At 41.2% G+C, this 13,468-nt stretch overlaps 1 protein-coding gene across 4 annotated transcripts in view; it reads right to left on the bottom strand.

Annotated features, from left to right (window-relative positions):
- Positions 1 to 13,468, bottom strand: part of GNPTAB (N-acetylglucosamine-1-phosphate transferase subunits alpha and beta) — a 78,157-nt gene that overhangs the window by 18,052 nt on the left and 46,637 nt on the right. For all 4 annotated transcript variants that reach the window (XM_057486463.1, XM_036891163.2, XM_036891167.2 and 1 more), the window contains 6 exons: positions 7,344 to 7,505; positions 6,757 to 6,936; positions 6,395 to 6,565; positions 4,783 to 4,906; positions 3,502 to 3,705; positions 1,753 to 2,858 (listed from right to left, as the gene is read on the bottom strand). In XM_057486463.1, coding sequence (XP_057342446.1) covers positions 1,753 to 2,858; positions 3,502 to 3,705; positions 4,783 to 4,906; positions 6,395 to 6,565; positions 6,757 to 6,936; positions 7,344 to 7,505 — 1,947 coding nt within the window. The remainder of the gene's footprint in view (positions 1 to 1,752; positions 2,859 to 3,501; positions 3,706 to 4,782; positions 4,907 to 6,394; positions 6,566 to 6,756; positions 6,937 to 7,343; positions 7,506 to 13,468) is intronic.

Below are 13,468 nucleotides of genomic sequence, written 5' to 3'. Positions count from 1 at the left end.
ACAGCACTCTCAATATCATGTTATTTCTCCTGGTGACACCAGAGCAGCATTTGAGTTTTGAACATAAGGACTAATATAAAATCGGTTTCACCAAATAATAGTGTTAATATTATAACATATTAAGATATTAAAACCAATCAGGCAAAACTGAACAAATGGGCAAAGAATGCTGGCAAAGAACTATGAACACACTTTATATAAGATGAAACTTTTTTGCTTCTCAAACTGATAAAAGTGTACATTGATATTAACTGGTGCTGGTTAGTTGTGAACCAAGCACTCTTGTACACTGTGTAAGTATGCATATTTTAGAAGGACACAATTAAATGGTATATGCAACACACCCTTTAACCTAGCAATTCTACTTACAGAAATAAAACCTTCTTGGGGAGTGAGATATAAGTACAAGAACATTGACTGCAACACTATTTGTAATTGCAAAACACTGGAAATAAATCACAGATGTTAAAGAATAGCACTGACATGGGCAGTCTCCCCACATACTGCCAAATCAAACAGCAACGGCAGAGCAATGTGTGTAGTGTAATTTCACTGCTGCAAAACAGAAACTGTATAGTTAGTATGTTTGCTTATCTATAGAAAGATACTAGAAGAATACCACCAAACTATTCCTAATGAAATAGCAGAAAGATTAAGGAAAAAGGAAGACCTTTCCCTTTTTCACTGTACTTTTTTTTGCATTGCTTGCCATTTTTACCACTAGCTTATGGCATTTTGGTAATTTAAAGAAGAAAAAGGAAAGAAAAGGGGACAAAGTGAGGGAATCAACATAGGCAAGAACTCTACAGCCCCTCACTCAACAATTACTTAATACCTATGGTGTCAGGAACCAGATTACTTCCCAACAACGAGAGGAGTAAGATACAGCTCCCCTTTTCATCCTCTTCTCTTCCAGGCTTCATATCCATTCCTTGCTATGCTTTGGTCATAAGACAGCCTAGACCACAGGATTTTTCTTGGTCTGTCAACTCCTACCCCACCTTCAAAGGTCAGCTCACAGGGTTCTTTCTCATAGACACTTTCCTCAGTACCTCTGGACAGAGTTCAGGGATTTTCCCTTTGGACTTCTTGCCCATACCTCAACAGATACTTAGCACATGACTGCAATTATTTGCCCACAGATCCATCCTCCCAGTTTGCTCTTAGTCTGTACAAGCAGTGCATGTATTCTAATCATCTTGCATCCCACAGAAGTTAGCAGTGGGGACACTTGGGAAATGTACAAACGACACCACAGCACCACAGAGGCCATGGGGCATGAGGGAGAACACACCGATTTTGAGGCTTGGCTCATACTAACTTGCTGTTGTGATGTTGAGGAAGCTAATGAATTTACCTGTACCTCGGTTTTTTTCATCCATGAAGGTGGAAAAATATCAGATCTGACTCACACAAAAGCATTTTTTGAAATCACAACATACCAAGTAAAGATAAGATACCACCCTTGTCTCCTACTTCCTCTGGGTGTGCTCATAGTTAAATCCCTCTCATTCACATTAAGGCTGTTTCCTAAACTATAAAATGGGAATACCAATAGTAGATACCACTATAAAGTATTTTTATCATTAATTGTTAGGGAAATCCCATGAAATCCTGTAAGAAAAGCATTTAGCTCAGTGGTTGGCAGAGAAAGTGCTGAGCAGGTGGTAGCTATTACTGTATTATCATTACATTACAAGGTTATTTATTTTTTCCTGAGCACAAGAACGAATAAGGCTACATGTAACTTACATCAAGAAGATCTTGGAAATACTTTTTTTTTTCCCATGGCAGAAAGCCCAGGTAACCACCTGTGTAATGTTGCAGTTTTCTCCCAGGTAATACTTCATTAACACCTATGGGACTATTAGCATTTCCCTCCACCCTGTTTTTCTCTTGTTCTTTCTCTGCGATTTTCTTTTCTTTTGTTGCCTGGTTTTCCAATGGAATAATCAGAGATGAGAGGTTTTCTTTCAGCACGCTTCCACCTCCTACTTTTTGGGCCAGAGTTTCAGATATAAACCTTCCTTCAGCCTCTAAGTCCAGGGGTGAAGTCTGACTCGGGTAATGGCCATTCACTTTTATTGTCACTGCCGGAAGAGCTGACCTCTGTAATCTTTCAGGTGCCTCTAAGTTGTCTGGCAAGATGTTTCTGTGCAACTGCTTTTCCAGTGGGGCCTTCAAACTGTCATTTCTTTCACCTGCTTTTTTAGTTTGATTCATTTTTACTTCAGCCTCCTGTAAGTTCACCAGAAACAACCTCAGCAAGGCTGACTTGGACAGGTTATATCCTTTCACAGTGATGTCTCCACGTTCTAGTTGCAAATCCAACTTATTGAGACTCAGCTGGACCTCTTTTGGAAGGAGAGAAATATTTACCAGGGGAATTTTCACTTCCACTTGGACTCTTCCTGTTCTGTTAAGATTATGTCTCCTGAACTTTGGAAAGCGTTTTTCTTCAGGAATATCCTCAAACAGGATTTCTGCCTCGGGTAGGAGTGTTACAGGGCTAACCAAACTGTGGTGAGACTTCTGGGTCGTAGAATTCAGTTTGGGTTCCTCTCTTGTGTCAACCTCTACTGTTATCTGGATTTTGAAGTCTTCATCATTTTTATTTTGAAATGTGAGGTTAAAATAAACTGTGGTTGCATTCATTCCACTGTGCATTAGGAGGTGGATGGTTTTCCACTTATTGGCAATAGAAGCATGGCGAATTATTGGGTTGTCACTGTATGCACCTTCAATTCCTCTTTTGGCTATTTCTGCAAAGCTGAAATAAGGCAGGCATTCACCTTTTGGAATAATATAGTGAGTCTGGTTTGGGAGAAGAGTTACTTTATACAATTCATGAAAATGATCTAGAGGAAAAAACACAAACATCACTTTAAAAAAAAAAACAGGCATTTTTCCCCCTTTTCCCTAATTATTAGGTCTGAGTTTTCACTTTCTAATAATGACTTTAAATTGACTTCAAAATAATCAGAAGTTCTAACATAAGAGCTACAGTGTAGGGCTCATTTACTCCCTGAAGCAATCACTATTATCAACATGGAATGCTGAGTCTGACTCACTAAGATACAGCACGATTCTTGACAGCAAATTCCAACAATCAACTTCTGTCTTTTTGTCCATTTGATAAAATACAACCTTCTGCCAAATGACCTCCATTAATTAGTTATCAACAAGAGCCAGTATTCAAACTATGCTTACTTAATAAATTATTGGTTTCTTTAACCTTCACCATGCATTTCAACTAAGGTAAATCTGTTAGTAAAAAGAAAAAAAAAATCAGACTCAAGCAATAACAGGAAAAGATGCAGTTTAGTGTCCAAAGATCTGTGCCCTTCTCTTACTTTGAACTTATATCTAGTGTGGGTGCAAGACTGGGAAAGGGACACAGAGAGAAGAATTTAAATAACAACAATAATACAAAATCCCCTGTACTTATCAGGGATTTTTATCCCCTTCTTCTGAATAGGTTCTTATGTTGATTAAAAATACCTTGCCCACAATCGCCAGCATCAAACCCACAGGACAAAACATTGCAGGCTTGGTCACAGAACTTATCGGCGAGCCAGGAATTTGCACATCCTTGGTTACAATAAGAGACACCGCTTATTCCCCCACCGAACTGCCAGGGCTGTCCGACTCCGAGACTCCCAGGGCCTCCACCTCCTGGAACATAGCGACTCGCTGCACTGCTACCTGTAGAGGAACGAGGAAAACAGAATCTTGCTATGTTTATCATCTTGAAAAACAGACAGTCTCTTATTTCTTAACACTGTTTTCAAGGCTGACATGTGAACATCAATCAGAAAAGGTTCACCCCATTCTCTAGTAGAAGATCTGATGTAGCTTAAGAAGAAGACAGATTGAAAAGGGGGCACCACCTGACAGTGGACCAGGCCCAGGATGACCAAGCCATGGTGCTTACTCGCTGTGCAATCCGGATGCACGGACCTCACATTTGCACAGGGCGGCTGGCGTTCATGTGGAGGAGCAGAGAAAAGGAAGAGGTCATTCTGAGGACTGGGACGGGTTGCTGACCTCATTATCAAGTGTTCATGTTCTATGAGGGGCCAGCTCTCTGGACTGCACAAATCTGTGCTGCACATCTGTGTTCTCTCCCTGCAGCAGTCTGTATTTTTCAAATGTGCTGCTCACAGATCTAACCACAACCTGATGTACAGCTTTGCCTCTTCCAAAATGCAACACTGTTGATAATATCTGTGTACATAGTCACTCTTTTTTGGGTGACTAAGAAATTCAAGTGGATAATGGATAATTCTTTATAAATATAAAGGTTTTATAAACTGAAAGGCAGTAAATAAATGTAAAAACTGTTGTTATCAACAAGTCCAAACAGAAGCAAGAAAGGGAGGAGAGATGCTGAGGAGATATTTCTTTCTTTTGTATCTTTCACAGACTAAGTAATCTGCTGCTGAAAACCACCAGCCATGCCCAGTTATGTAAGAACCAGTTAGAGTGATTCTTGCTCTTGAGCTTCCGTAATTAAGGGTATTCTCGATTTTAGTATTTACAATAATAAGAAAAGGTATTTTCAAGTGTGAGGCCAATGTGGGAAAACGCCCTCACCAATGGATAATATGGATAAATGGGGCCACGTGGGGACTCCAGTCATTGCTTACCAGGAGTCTATGGGTTACTGGCAGTTTTCATACATGAAGAATGTTTCATGAAGTCACCGTACATATTCAATAGTGAATAAGCATGAAAACAATTCCAGAAACATAAGGAAACTACATGGGACCACATCCTCACCAGAGCAATCGCCACCATCCCAATCGCAGGCTGAGTTATTGCAAGCCTTGTCACAATAGCCGTCCTTAATCCAGGATCCTGGACAGCCCTCGGCACAGTTGGGCACAGGCCATGTCAAATAAACCTATGACAAAACCAGAGAGAAAATAAAATGGTTTTTGGTTTCTGACACTTTTTAATAACAAATTAGGATTCCTTTAAAAAAAAAACAAAACTGAGTCTCTAAAGTTTAAAGTTTTCCACAGGCTGGCCCCCTGCACTCCCACAGCACACTCTGCCTTATGTGTGCCTGTCCCTGCAGCACAGTCGGAGTCCTGTTCTGCGGACAGTCCTTACTGAGCACATGGACTCTCATCCATTACTCAAGGAAAGCAAACAAGGACTCAGCTCATGGGTCAGTTTTTCACAACATGGTTCTTACAATCTATTTTGAAATAAAACAGCAACACATCCGACTTAAATATGAGTGCAAAAGTGTGGCAGAGCACATGGAAAGTAGACCACACGAGTCACTGTTTTTCTGTGACAACTGTCATTAACTCCTGAATGTTACTTATGCACAATCTCGTCTCCAGGCTGAGGAAAGCAGCACACAAACTCTCAATATCCTCATCTCCACACAAAGTCCTGTGATAAATTCATCAGCATGGTGTTCTGAGTTGAGTCTGCCTGCTTTCAAAATGAGCAACATGGTACGTGGTTACTTTCCAAATTAAAATCATAAAAATAAAAAACAACACTCTCCTTTTAAAGTCTCCATATGCCTTTAAGTGTTCCATCCATTGGGAACGTCTCTCTTCACCTAGTTAACTCTTACTTGGTCTTCAAAGTTCGCTTCAATGTTGAATGGCATTTTTCTCTATATCTGATTTCAACCTCTCATACCCCCAACTCCTCAACGCCCAGGGCATGCCTGCTGGCACAGACATCACTGTACACAGTTGCTGATTTTCTGTCTCCCCTGTCAAGCCACAGCACGACTTTGCAGCCCTGCAATCTCACACAGCAGAGGCAGCTGAGCAGGGGGACGAGGAATGAGCACACTGGGGTTGCTAAACAGCAAAAGGAAAAGGAGCCTTGTGCAATGAGCACTCAGAGTTGCAGAGTTCCGTAACTTGTAAGCTCAGGGTCGTAAGTCTGCACCTTCTCACTGAATCCTTCTAACATGCTACAGCGTGTCCCTGTTTTCCCCACCATGCACACAGGAAACACACAGCTCAAGTTATCATCCAGCCCCGTCCACAAACTCTTGGCTCCTGGATCTGTGCTCATAACCACTTCTCCATCCTGCCTCTCAGAGAGAGAATGAGAGTGAGACTGGCTGCCTTAAATGAAATCTTATCCATTTCTTTAAGCAGAAAATTGAGCTAATTTATATCTTTGTCATTTTTGCCAATATTTTAACCAGTTTTGTTTCATAGTGGTTTTGCTTTTTCAGCTGTTGTTGTAGAGAATTGAGAGGGTGGGTTCTGGGTGTCTGAGAATGTGTATATATATATACACATATATATATATGTGTATATATATATACACACACACTAATATCCTGATTTACTATTTATAACTTCTAAATGACATCTAAGCTAGGTATGCCTTCCTCTTAGATACTCACCTTCTGACCTTTAGAGTGGCTGTAAAAATCATCTGGCCAGACATCCTTCCCAAACATGACATCATCATTCAGGTAAATAAATTTCTGGGACAGTCCTTCAATGCGATGAATGTGACTTTCAATAGCAGGTGAACTAAAGGTAGGCAAGTGGCTCAAATTCCTAAAAACATCCTTTTAAAAGAAAAAAAAACCACAAGCAGAAAGTATAGATGAGTTTTTATTTTTGTTTTTGTTTGTGTTTTTGTTTTGGAAGGAAGGGAGGTGAATGGAGGAATTAAAGGGAGGTGGAGATGGACTGGGGACAAGCAGGGAAGGGACAGAAAAGGAAAGAGCAGCCTTGTTATAAATGGAAAGTCGTGTACCTGGTGTGTCACTATCGTCACTCGAGGATTATCAAGGTTCAGCCAGGATGGAATCTGCCCATTGGTGACAATAAAAATATTCCGAACCCACGGGGCATGCCTCTCGATAGATCGCAGTGAGTATCTCAGTTCTTCGTTATCCTCAAAACGGCTGGCAGAGACATCTTCATCCTGCTTAGACTGAGAAGACATTTGACGCATGAGGATGTAAAATACCCCTTCGCCACACCTCCTCCTGTCTGTCTGCTCTGCCCAATCTGCTCCCGCAGACTTTTAAAGACTAAGCCCTGCTTTTAAACATCACAAAAAAAATGCAAAACACTCAGCAAATTTAAAATGATATGAATTCAGCATTTGTGAAAAAGAAAACATTTCTTTTACATGTTTTTAGGAAAATGTTCTTGGATCTGATTCTAGGCCATTTTAGTTAATATTAACCACCAATGGTGGTGACTGAAAAACTAGAAAAACTCCAATCAACACCCCCCTCTGTAAGTCCTCTTTGTTCTAATACAGCATCTTATAGATCTTCAACAATCTAACCCCTCACTCAATATGGGTTTTAGAAGAATCTCTGCCTCCCTTACCTGGCTGATGGCACTCAGATCCCATAACAAATATGCAGGACTTATGGTCAGTTCTTTCCCATCAATGGTCATGTTCTTCTTAGTCTGCTTATTCAGTTCTTGGAAACCTTTGGGGTTATTCAATTTTAGAAGTGCTACACTGGCCTCTGAGTACAACTGCAACTATAAAATAACAAGAGGGTTACATGTGGAAAAACTGAGCCTCAAAGGAGAGACACCTTTAAATTCCCAATCTGACCTTTAATTTTTAAACATAAATATATATAGTACATGATTACATCTGTATTATATTTATTTAAAGATTAAAGGTTTCATATATATATATGAAATAGCAAGCCAATATTCACCAAAAAAAAGAAGACCTCAATTAGCCAGACACACTTCCCAAATGAATGGGATAGACTAGGTATTTAAAAAAGAGCGGGAGTGGTGGGGTGGTAGCAAATAGGGCATCTCAGGCCCATCTGAAAGCTGCAGCCATTACTCAACATGGACAAGTGGCGGCCAGATCTCCTGAGAGGTCAGAATGCCCAAAAGCTGCATGAAACCTCCCAGCTGTCAATGCTGGCTCAAATGTGTAACTGTCAGACATGCAAGCGAAACACATCTGGTCACCAGTTTGAGACCTCTGTTCTAGAGTATTGGCAATCTGCTTATACCAGAGAAAGGCCCTGAAATGTAAATGTGCTAGAACGGGTCTGCTAGCAGGATGTCCCAACAGCCTTGTGCCCCACACATAAGAGGGGTGTTTTTGGCAATGCTGTTTCAAGTGCTTCCATAGGAAAACCACATTTTGGGGCAAAGTTTGTGAAGCAATCACATAGCTAAGAGGGAACATCACAAACATCAACCTCTTTAACTAATAGGCTTTCCTACCGCTACCACAGTCCACAACACTCCTCACTGGTTTTAGGTTCTAACTCTGTATCATCTAATTTCCTGTGAGAAGAAACTTTCAGAGCTAAGAGAGATGGGGGGATGGTACAGAGGTAGAGGATTGAAAACCATTAATTTAGGACAGCAAAATCCTTCTGCTAAAAAGGCTCTTCCAACAGAGCCGGTTTCTTTCTTAATTTATGGTCGTTTTTCTTAACTTATAAAACAGAGCAAACACTAATTATTATGCGCTCATTCTGAGCTCTTTGTATGTGCCATGTGACTACATTTAACTCATCTTTCAAATTTTCCTGAATTTATGTAGGCCAAAAACTAGAGGTTGGAATTAGAAGTTCATTTATATATTTTCCACTTTTCATTATGTAGGCCATTAGCTCTTGCCACACATTGTGTGTGGGTCCATGTGCACATGCACTCATGTGTACTATCTTCCTTTCTTTTCCCTTGACAGCGCCTGCCATATACTAAGCACCCATGAAGGTCAGCTCTCACTGCTGTCCCCATCCTGCTTTGGTATGTGGGGGACAGTAGGCTGTTCACAGTGAATATTCTATCTGGGCACAACAGGATCTCACTGCCCACCAGCTGCCTCACCTGCCCCACCCTGTCCCTCCCACAATGGTTCCCACAGTGGTCCCACAGCACCACGGAGGGCTCCCTGGAGTGCATAAATCACTACTTGAAATAAAAAGATGCAGTAACATCAGAATTTAATTTAAAATTTGTTGAGAATATTCCCTTATCTTAATCTCTTCTATCCAAAGTGCTTTTTTATTCTGGAAACTATTTCGAAATTTCATATACATTTTCCTAAGGTAACTATATAATCAATAATTGGAAGACAGGTGAAAAGTAAAGCGCTTAAGGGAATATTTATATGTATGAAAAAGATTTTCTTAACTGTAATCAACGAAGTTATGAGTAGTGCAAAGGGTAGGAAGGAAGTATCCCCTGATAGCCACTAAGTGGCACCCTAACCCTGGACAGAAAAGAGAAAGAGGCGCTAAGGAAAACGGGTTGTAGTAAGTGCCTAAGGCTGGAGTTCTTAGCTTGAGCAGGTGTGGGCAACTGCCTCCACACATAGCTTCTTACTTGAAATGATAAATTCATCTAATTCTTCAAATTATAAATTTCTCAAAGAGAGAACAACTTCTACACCCCACCTTCTGCAGACCCACAGAGACATGTAAGATGACTGAGAGCGCTTTGCTGTTTTTTTAAGCTACTCAGATTGGGGGTGTTTGTTATAATTCCATTATCTAGAATGATACGATATACTGGTAGCATAAGGTTAGGGAAAAAACAAGCCAGCTTATACAACTGAAAAACAACTACTACTTCCAGCAATTCCACAACTCAAGGCAACTAACATTTTAACACATCCTGGTGGTTTTCTGAAACTTAATCAGTTCCAGGGTGGCTTGTTTAATCTAGTGACGTGTGTGATTTAGGAATAAAACCAAAAGAAAGGGTGCCATGCTTTAGAAGAGCAGGGACACGAGATGGTTTCAGGAAAGTTGCTAAATGAAGGGATATTAACACAATATTACTACAATTTACTGTGAACTTAAAATGTTCCCTGAACAGGTTTGAGGGCGCAGGAAGTCCAGTGAGATAATATGCTGTTCCCACCCTGCCCGCACTGTTCTTCCTGTTGAAAAAAAAAAAAAAGACCTGAACAGTCTTTGAGGATCCCACGCAGCCTCTTTCTCTTTGAAAATTTCCCCCATGTCTCTGACCCACATAGACCTTTCCTATCTCTATATGTCAACTCAAAGTGTGTATTACTCTCCTTGATATCTAACCTTACAGTACATGTTTCCTTACTTGAATACTTCACATGCACACATACTGCCACCAAAACGGAAATACAGACCTTGAGGACAAATCCGTGTCCTCCACTTCTGCACACCCACTCAGCAACCACTATCACTGAATTAAACCAAATGTGAGAATGCACTTGAGAGACTTTGAGGATTTTCCAACTGCTCTAACATATGTTAAAGAAGAAGATGAAAACAAAAATAAAAAACCAAACGAAACATGAATGAAAATGTCTGAAACCACAAAATGATTTTGAGTGAGCTGAAAATAAATACCATCAGATAATCTGATTTCTCAAAAGGTAAATTCTGTGTCCATCACACACAAAAACTCTACAGATAAATTAGAGGGTGGTTGGATCATAAAAGGACTCAAGGCATAAGGTATCTGAAACTAGTGAACTATCAAGAGAAAACATTGATTTGTGAGACTGTAGTCCACAGAACTGTTTTTATGAATTCAAATCTATCGTCTTGCAAATGAAACCATTTTCAAGGCCCATCTGATGGGGCGGGTGGTGGGGAGGGCAGATGATTCTTGTGTTTCTTTGAACAGAATGATAACGGCAAAGCTGTTATTAAATGTATACAACATGGAGCCAAAAACCAAAGTGACTTCTTGGAGTAGTCACACTAGACATGGTGTAGGTTGGGTATGTCCAGCCATAGCCCTTCTTCTTGCTCATTCCTTCAACAAGCATTTCTTGAACAGCCATCTAAGTTCCAGGCCTCAAGGTAATGACTAGGGGTACAAAGGTGAGCAGGCAGGACCTGTCCTGAGATGTTCACAGCCTGGTGAGGGTCTCTGGGGCAGAACTGAGCCATAGGTGGGCCAGGGGCCACCGGCCTGGGCAAAAGCCATGTGGAGGAGCCTGGGAGGGCAAAATGGTTCAGCCTTTCAGGTCCTCAAGTCCAAGGTCTAACATAACACGACCCAGACTGAGCCCTGGGTTTCCTTCCCCAAACGCTTGCTTCTCCCACTGATGCTCCGAATGTGGTTGATGCTATCACACCTAGTTTCATGAGTAACATCCACTTCCCCTTTCCTTTCTCCTTCCCTCTCCCCACAACAGCTAACATGTCACCGGGTCATGTTGAGGGTCTCTCTCAGATGTTTCTGGAGCCATTCTCATCACCAGCGCCACTGCCAAGGCAGCTGCTGAACCCAAATGTCTGTCTGGGCTATGGCTGCAGTGGCTAAACAGGATTTTTGCCTCCAACCTCATTCTATCTGATCTCTATCCTCTACCCTGCTAACACCTTCCCCTGTTATGTTCCTTAGAAACAGATCATGTCTTCCTCCTCCTAACAATGCTCCCTGCCTCCAGGATAAAGTCCAGGCTCCTTACCTGGAAATCTTTCTCACTCTGGTCTCAGCCTATCTTCCCCATCTCAGCACAGCAAAATCCCTGCCTGGGCTCTGGCCTCCAGGAACACTACCTTAGTTCTTTGGAATCAGCACTGACTTGCAAGCTTCCTCCCTTTGCTCAATCTGTTCTCTCTTGTAATGGCCTTTCCCACTCCCTTCTCTGCTGGCAGAATGGCTGCTCTGTTTGCTGCCCAGCTGAAATGCTTCCTATTCAACAAAGCCTTCCTTGCTGCCAGTACACCCAAAGCCCAGGTGTCCTCCCAGGACTTCATATAATAACACTTATTCAGAACTGATCACACCCAAAAATTACTTAAATGCTTTTATTCACTCAGTTATCCTTAGCATTGTTCCTAGTACATAGCAGGCATTTAATAAAAGCTCGTGCTCTAAATGGATTGGGAACCTAATGATAAGAAACTTCATTCTCATGATACTCATGATAAAAACAGGGAGTGGAACCTGAGAAAAGTCAGTCACTTGAATTGGCTTGAAGGCTGACACACTCATTGCAATCCTCCTCTTTGTCATTTCTCTCTAATCTCCCAAAATCAGAAGTCCTAATTCCTGAAGTTCTGCACGTGTTGGCATCATGAAAACAATGAGCAGTGAACGTATGGATAATCAGCTTGACCCTCCGAGGAGGTGTTGGCCTCCACCAAGACAAGTCTGGGGATCCAAACGAATCTCCAGCTGGGTAAATGACGGGTAGAAGAGGGTGTCGTCAAGCCCAGAGCCTGCAGGTACTCCTTGCCCTATTCAAGTTACTACCCCACCTGCCCCAACCTGACCACACCACTCCATGCCCCCCAAAACTAGTTTGCTCATGGGTCAGCCACCAGAGACCAGTGCTCCCTGTGGCACACACCGTTCTCCAGCAGAAGCTCCAGAAACACACAGCCCCGCTAAGCAGCTGCCACAGGCAGATGTGGGCTGATCAAATCTGACTGCGGAATGCGGAAGTGTCATGTGCCTTCTTATATTATAGTGGGAATTATACAAATAGAACCAAGAATGGCATTCTTCCTGCATGAGGAATTTGAGCTGACAAAGTACAGCTACACATGTGTGTAAAATTCTAGAACTAATTACAAGGAAGCCAAGAAACCAAATATACTTGGGCTAAAATGAATAGTAATCTACGGTTTTACCTGTCCATATGAGCACTAAAAATAACTCAGGGGAGAGAAACTCATATGCAGGACAATGAATGCAGATCCCTGTCTCACGACCTGCTCACAAAAATAACTCAAAATGGATCAAAGACGTAAACTTAAGATCTGATACTGTAAAACTCCTAGAAGAAAATGTAGTGAAGAAGCTCCTCGATACTAGTCTCAGCAATGGTTTTTTTGACATGACACCAAAAGCACAAATGGAAGCAAAAATTAACAAACAGGACTTCAGCAAACCCTAAAGCCTCTGCATAGCAAAAGAAACACTTAACAAAAGGAGAAGAAAACCTACAAAATGGGAGAAAAATTTTGCAAACCATATATTGTATAAGGGTTTGTATCCAAAATATATTCATTTATACAACTTAACAACAAAACAATCCAATTTAAAAAACTGGTAAAAGTACTAAATAAACATTTTTTCAAAGAGGGTATCAAAATGGCCAACAGGCATATGAAAAGATGCTCAGCACCACTAATCATCACGTAAATGCAAATCAGAACCACAATGAGCTATCACTCTGCTATATTCTCCCACACTTGTTAGAATGGCTATCATCAAAAAGGTAAGAGACAGCAGGTACTGGTGAGGATATGGAGAAAAGGGAACCTTTGTGCACTACTGGTAAGAATGTAAATTGGTCCAACCACTATGGAAAACAATATGGAGGTTTATCAAATAATTATATATATATCTACCACATGGTTCAGCAATTCCACTTCTGTGTATATACCCAAAGAACTCCTCAGAGATGTATACACTCCCATGTTTATTGCAGCATTCACAGTAGCCAAGACACAGAAAAAATATTAAATGTCCATCAATGGGTGAATGGACAAAAAAGATGTGGTATATATACA

The sequence above is a fragment of the Manis pentadactyla genome, chromosome 10 (genome assembly GCF_030020395.1).
Source record: "Manis pentadactyla isolate mManPen7 chromosome 10, mManPen7.hap1, whole genome shotgun sequence".
In the NCBI taxonomy this organism is placed as follows: domain Eukaryota; kingdom Metazoa; phylum Chordata; class Mammalia; order Pholidota; family Manidae; genus Manis; species Manis pentadactyla.
This window is presented reverse-complemented; position numbering and strand designations above follow the sequence as displayed.